This window comes from Austrofundulus limnaeus, unplaced genomic scaffold (assembly GCF_001266775.1).
Source record: "Austrofundulus limnaeus strain Quisiro unplaced genomic scaffold, Austrofundulus_limnaeus-1.0 Scaffold448, whole genome shotgun sequence".
NCBI lineage: Eukaryota > Metazoa > Chordata > Actinopteri > Cyprinodontiformes > Rivulidae > Austrofundulus > Austrofundulus limnaeus.
This window is the reverse complement of record NW_013952850.1, coordinates 46,937-52,526: the sequence shown is the minus strand read 5'-3', so window position 1 is coordinate 52,526 and position 5,590 is coordinate 46,937. Positions and strand designations below refer to the sequence as shown.

The window sequence follows — 5,590 nt, the reverse complement described above, 5'->3', positions numbered from 1 at the left end:
ATAGTATATTTTAACAAGGGGGCAATCACTTTTTCACACAGGGCCATGATGGTTTGGATTTTTTTCTCCTTTAATAATAAACACCTTCATTTACAAATTGCATTTTGTGATTACTTGTGTTGTCCTTGAATATTGTTTAAATTGGTTTGATGTTCCGAAACACTTAAGTGTGACAAACATGCAAAAAAACAGCAAATGAGGAGGGGGCAAACACTTTTTCATYTCACTGTAGTTTTTCACTTTTGGAAATGTTCTGCAGTTCATCCATGCATCTAAACCTGCGAGAGAGGAGGTAGCAACAGAGGTGTATGAAGATGAAGTGGATCTGCAACGCTCTGCTTCATGCCTTAACAGCAGCTTCCGCTCTGCTTGGAGTGAGCGCAGCATGGATCCAGATGACTTCCGGGTAAAAACTTTTGTCCACTTTAAAAAGCAGTCAGTTTAAATTGGGACCTAATTTACAATATCTGAAAATATATATATACCTCAAAGAACACATTTAAATTATTAATGTTTAAAAAGACTCCCTTAACCAGATCTTAAATGGGCTATAATTCATTTTATTTAGTTATCTTGACATAAATATGTTTCCAACCTTTCCTCTGACATCTTTACTGTATTTTCATCTTTGTTACATAAACTCACTGCTCAATTCTGTCATTTCCTTATATTTTATATGTATCAGGATGAACTAAAGAAGTTGTATGCTCAGTTAGAAGTACACAAGACAAAGAAGATGACAGCAAACAACCCTCATCTGTCAAAAAAGCGCAGTTCTCGATGTGCACTGGGGAGATCGCTTATAAAACGCATTGCTGAGTTCCCAGAAAKTGTGAGCCGGCAGTGCAGCCGTGAAGAGAGAGATGGATCTTTCTGCAGCAGACGTGGGAGTCACTATGACTCTTTTAGGAGGTCCCCAGATACCATAAGTATCAGTTACCGAAGTTCAATAAAATCACCATCACCATCCATACGCAAGTCCCAAAGTGATCATCACTATTTCAGAGAAAGAGGCTCTTCATTTCGTGAATTCAKATTAAAGGCCAATTCTGTGAAGAGGTCCTCCCAGCGTTCTGAGACAGATTCATTGGACATTCCACCAGGGGTCTGTAAGTCAGCCAGTGCTCACAATTTAACAATTGATACTAACCTCTTGCATCCTGATCACACCAGGCTTCATAAATCCTGGAGCCTAAGCTCCTCTACCACCCATTCTATAGAGAACATACCAAAAGTATCCAGGTCAAACACAATGCGGTCCAGGCAGAGCATTTCCATAAGTGACCAAACCAGGAGTGCTCTCCAGTCTGAGTCATTTGACAAGGCTGAGATCTGTCCTTGGGAAGTGGAACCAGAACAACCAGAGGAAAAGAACCAAAAGCATGTCACATATGCAAGCTCCAAGGATATTGAAGAAAACGGCCCAGCTTCCCCCCAAATGCTTGTCTGTCCCTGGGACCATTTACCAATGTTGGAAAAGTCTTCTTCAGTGGAAAAAGGACCACAAGCTGCCAGCGTGTCCTCAAAAACACCTGTTACAGTGTCTGCAAGTGCACCAGGCTCTCCAAGACCAAAGGTGGCAAAGGATCAGCGTGTTTTCTCCTTCCGCACCACAACTAATAAGTGGCTGCATGTAAGATCATTTATGACATCCATGGATAGCAGCAAGTCCAAAGATGAAAATTTAAATAGAGAAGATTCTAGTTCACAAAAAAGCCATGAAAGTACATCCACAACACCAAGGTCTGGGACATCTAGTAGACGTCCAAGCATAGAAATTAGATCATTTCAGAAAAGAAGTATGTCAACCACAGAGGGTAAACCCTGCCTTGTGAAGCAGAATGCYGTCAGACTGTCTTCTACTGATTCTTCGGATCGAAGCCCACGAAGACTTGTGATAGTAAAATCTGGCATTTGCCCGGGCAATACTGATGATATACAAAAAGATGGTAACTATGAACATGTATTTTTATCAAGACAGAGCAGCAAACGTAGTAGCATTAGTTCCTGGGAGACTGCTAGCAGCTCTAGAACCCCTTCAACTCGTAGAAGGGGTAGTAATCGAATTAGACCAGCCTGTAATGTAACTTACACAGATACCTGTTCTTGGGATGGGGGTGGTGAACCAAAGAAAGACCAAAACACCATAGCAAACAGTTGCTCCCAAGAATTGCAGGTATCAGAACGATCTAATGTCTGTCCATGGGAATCACAAGAACAAGGGAAACTAAGGATGCAAGAAATTGGTCGGGGTCAAGTGCGTCCATGGGAATCGCAAGATATTTCTGTCACGTCGCCAACCACCCTGTTAAAAGATCCACAGACTCAACAATCCATGAAGCAAGTAGAGAGCGCATGTCCTTGGGAAGCTGCAGAAACTCCTCAAATTTCAATAAGACAAGACAGTGAATATGCCAGTGTTTGTCCATGGGATGTTCAAGACAAAGCTGAAGTTGTATATGAAAACCTAAATCCTCTAGACACCAAAGACTCACTGGCTGTACCTCTTCATCAAGAAGTTATGAAATCTACCATCTATCCTGGTTCGTCCAGAGAGGTTTTAAGCAATGACGCATCATACAACACAATGTCTCCTGTCTTAAATCAGAGAGGACAGCTGTCCAAAGCAACTGAAGGCTGTCCATGGGATTTTCCTGATCCACCTAAAACTATGGAAAATGTTTTTCCATGGGAAAAGGGTAGCAAAGAATTTACAAATGCAGACTTATCATTGGAAATGACAGCTAAAGTAGACATTTGTCCTTGGGAAACTAGAAATAAAAGGAAACCAGATGTGTCAGCAAAAGTTGCATCCGGACAAACTCAAGAGACAGAAAGTGCAAGAGTGTGTCCCTGGAAAATTGAGCATCATGAACAAAATGCAGCTACCAAAATGGTGTCACAAGGGCAAAAACAACTATCAGACATTTGTCCATGGGAGACAAATGCATCTGAGGTACTTCAAGTGAAAGAAGCACAGCCATCTGACACTTCCACCACAAAAGTTCTAAAAGAGGAAGACAGTAGTCAGGCAGATGTTTGTCCATGGGAGACGAAAGAACCCAATCCTCTCAAAAAGAAAGACAGTGCTCTGACAGATGTTTGTCCATGGGAAGAACCAAGAGCCCTCAAAAAGAAAGACAGTACTCTGACAGATGTTTGTCCATGGGAGACTGAAGAACCAAGAACCCTCAAAAAGAAAGACAGCGCTCTGACAGATGTTTGTCCATGGGAGACGAAAGAACCCAATCCTCTCAAAAAGAAAGACAGTGCTCTGACAGATGTTTGTCCATGGAAAGAACCAAGAGCCCTCAAAAAGAAAGACAGTGCTCTGACAGATGTTTGTCCATGGGAGACTGAAGAACCAAGAGCCCTCAAAAAGAAAGACAGTGCTCTGACAGATGTTTGTCCATGGGAGACTGAAGAACCAAGAGCCCTCAAAAAGAAAGACAGTGCTCTGACAGATGTTTGTCCATGGGAGACTGGAGAACCAAGAGCCCTCAAAAAGAAAGACAGTGCTCTGACAGATGTTGCAAAAAAACAAGATGGCATCAATGAATGTGTTTGCCCATGGGAGAAGGAAGAAACTAAAGTGTTCAAAAATCAAGACAGTACAAGAGGAGACATTTGTCTGTGGGAGACAGAGGACCCAAAAATGCCCCAAAACCAAGAAAGTAGTCAAGCAGGTCTGTCAGAAACAATAGACCATAAAGATGCAACAGAAGAAGAACAAGATGAAGAAAATGTATGCTCCCTTGAGAGCAAAGAAATTCACACCAATGGAGCAGAAAACATTTTAGTTTCAAACAGTAACAAATATGAAGTCACAGAAACCCAGAGGCCACTCAGCGTAAATGAGACTCTGGGAGATGTGAGCACAGAGCAGGCAGATGAAGCTAAATCAAGCTTAGCCTTGGGTCGTCGTGATGCTTTGTGTCCATGGGAGATCATACGGAGTGCATCCGGCTCGTTTACGGACAATGCCTCAGATGTCTTCACCTGGGAGCCTGAGAACATTCCAGAGGAAGATGAGGAAGATGATGCAGAGTGTGCTGCTGAGGCTCTCATTTTCCCACCTGACTGATCCAAACGTAGCTGGTTCACTTTCACCCTCCTGGAATGTGAACTCTACAACCTCTACTGGTTTACAGGTAACAGCAACAAGAAACTGTTTTTTCGAGTAGTGAACTACACATGGAACACACACTTAAGATAGACAACTACAGTGGGTAAAAAAMTGTTTAATCAGCCACCAATTGTTCAAGTTCTCCCACTTAAAAAGATGAGAGAGGCCTGTAATTGACATCATAGACCTCAACTATGAGACAAAATGAGAAAGCATATCTAGAAAATCTCATGGTCTGAATTTCTAAGAATTTATTTGCAAATTGTGGTGGAAATATTATTTGGTCAATAACAAAAGTTAATCTCAGTAACTTTGTTATATATCCTTTGTTGGCAGTTGACAGAAGTCAAAGGTTTTCTGTAAGTCTTCACAAGGTTGGCACACACTGTTGCTGGTATGTTGGCCCATTCCTCCATGCAGATCTCCTCTAGAGCAGTGATGTTTTGGGGCTGTCACTGGTCAACACAGATTTTCACCTCCCTCCAAAAGTTTTCTATGTGGTTGAGATCTGGAGACTGGCTAGGCCACTTCAGGACCTTGAAATGCTTCTTATGAAGCCACTTCTTCGTTGCCCTGGCAGTGTGCTTGGGATCATTGTCACGCTGAAAGACCCAGCCACGCTTCATCTTCCAATGCCCTTGCTGATGGAAGGAGGTTTGAACTCAAAATCTCACGATACATGGCCCCATTCATTCTTTCATGTACACAGATTAGTCATCCTGGTCCCTTTGCAGAGAAACAGCCCTAAACGTGATGTTGCCACCCCCATGCTTCACAGTAGGCAGTGGTGGGCACTAGTCCCCTAATGCGCAAATCCACTAATAGCGGACCTAAATTTCTTGTTTGCGCTTTCGGGCTTTTACTAATTTTTTCTAGCTGRTTGCGGATTTGCGCTTTCTAATTTTATAATTGAAAACCGCTAAGCTAAAATTTTCTCCTTATTTTATCCATTATCATAATTTTAAAACTGGGGCAGAACATTATCTGATATTACAGTTAAGAAACTTCCCCAAGGAGTTTATTGTTTGCTTGAACAGCAGAGAGGGTGTGCTGTCAGTGACCAACACCATGTGAAAACAGTACTGAAACATCGCACTCTCAGACATTTGATGAAATAACACAGAGCTTTATTCTGTAACATACTGTCCTGCGTGACGGTTCTGAAATTAAGAGACACCTCCCACAATGCTTTGCGTGGAAGGARYCAATTGGAGGAGCAAAACTCCACCCTTCTCCAGCGGCACYCCTYCTGTGGTTCTGATCAAAGGTTCGGCTGAAGTGTGATCCCAGGTTCCAACCACACGAAGCACGTTCAATCCTACAGTTTTTTGATGGTTTTGGGTAAGCAGCACGCTTTTGCGTTTGACGTCAGCCAGTTGAAAAGGAAAATAAATGCTTCCAGCTGATCAGCGCAGACAGAGGAAAAACACACACACACACACACACACACACACACACACACAC

General features: G+C 42.5%; 1 protein-coding gene across 1 annotated transcript; it reads left to right on the top strand.

Moving 5' to 3' along the window:
* Positions 1–12: 12 nt before the first annotated feature.
* Positions 13–4,305, top strand: LOC106529489 (probable G-protein coupled receptor 179). The gene is made up of 2 exons (XM_014024940.1): positions 13–406; positions 686–4,305. Exons 1-2 carry the CDS (start codon positions 386–388, stop codon positions 4,082–4,084), a joined length of 3,420 nt encoding a protein of 1,139 aa, XP_013880394.1. The 5' UTR covers positions 13–385; the 3' UTR covers positions 4,085–4,305.
* Positions 4,306–5,590: the final 1,285 nt, after the last annotated feature.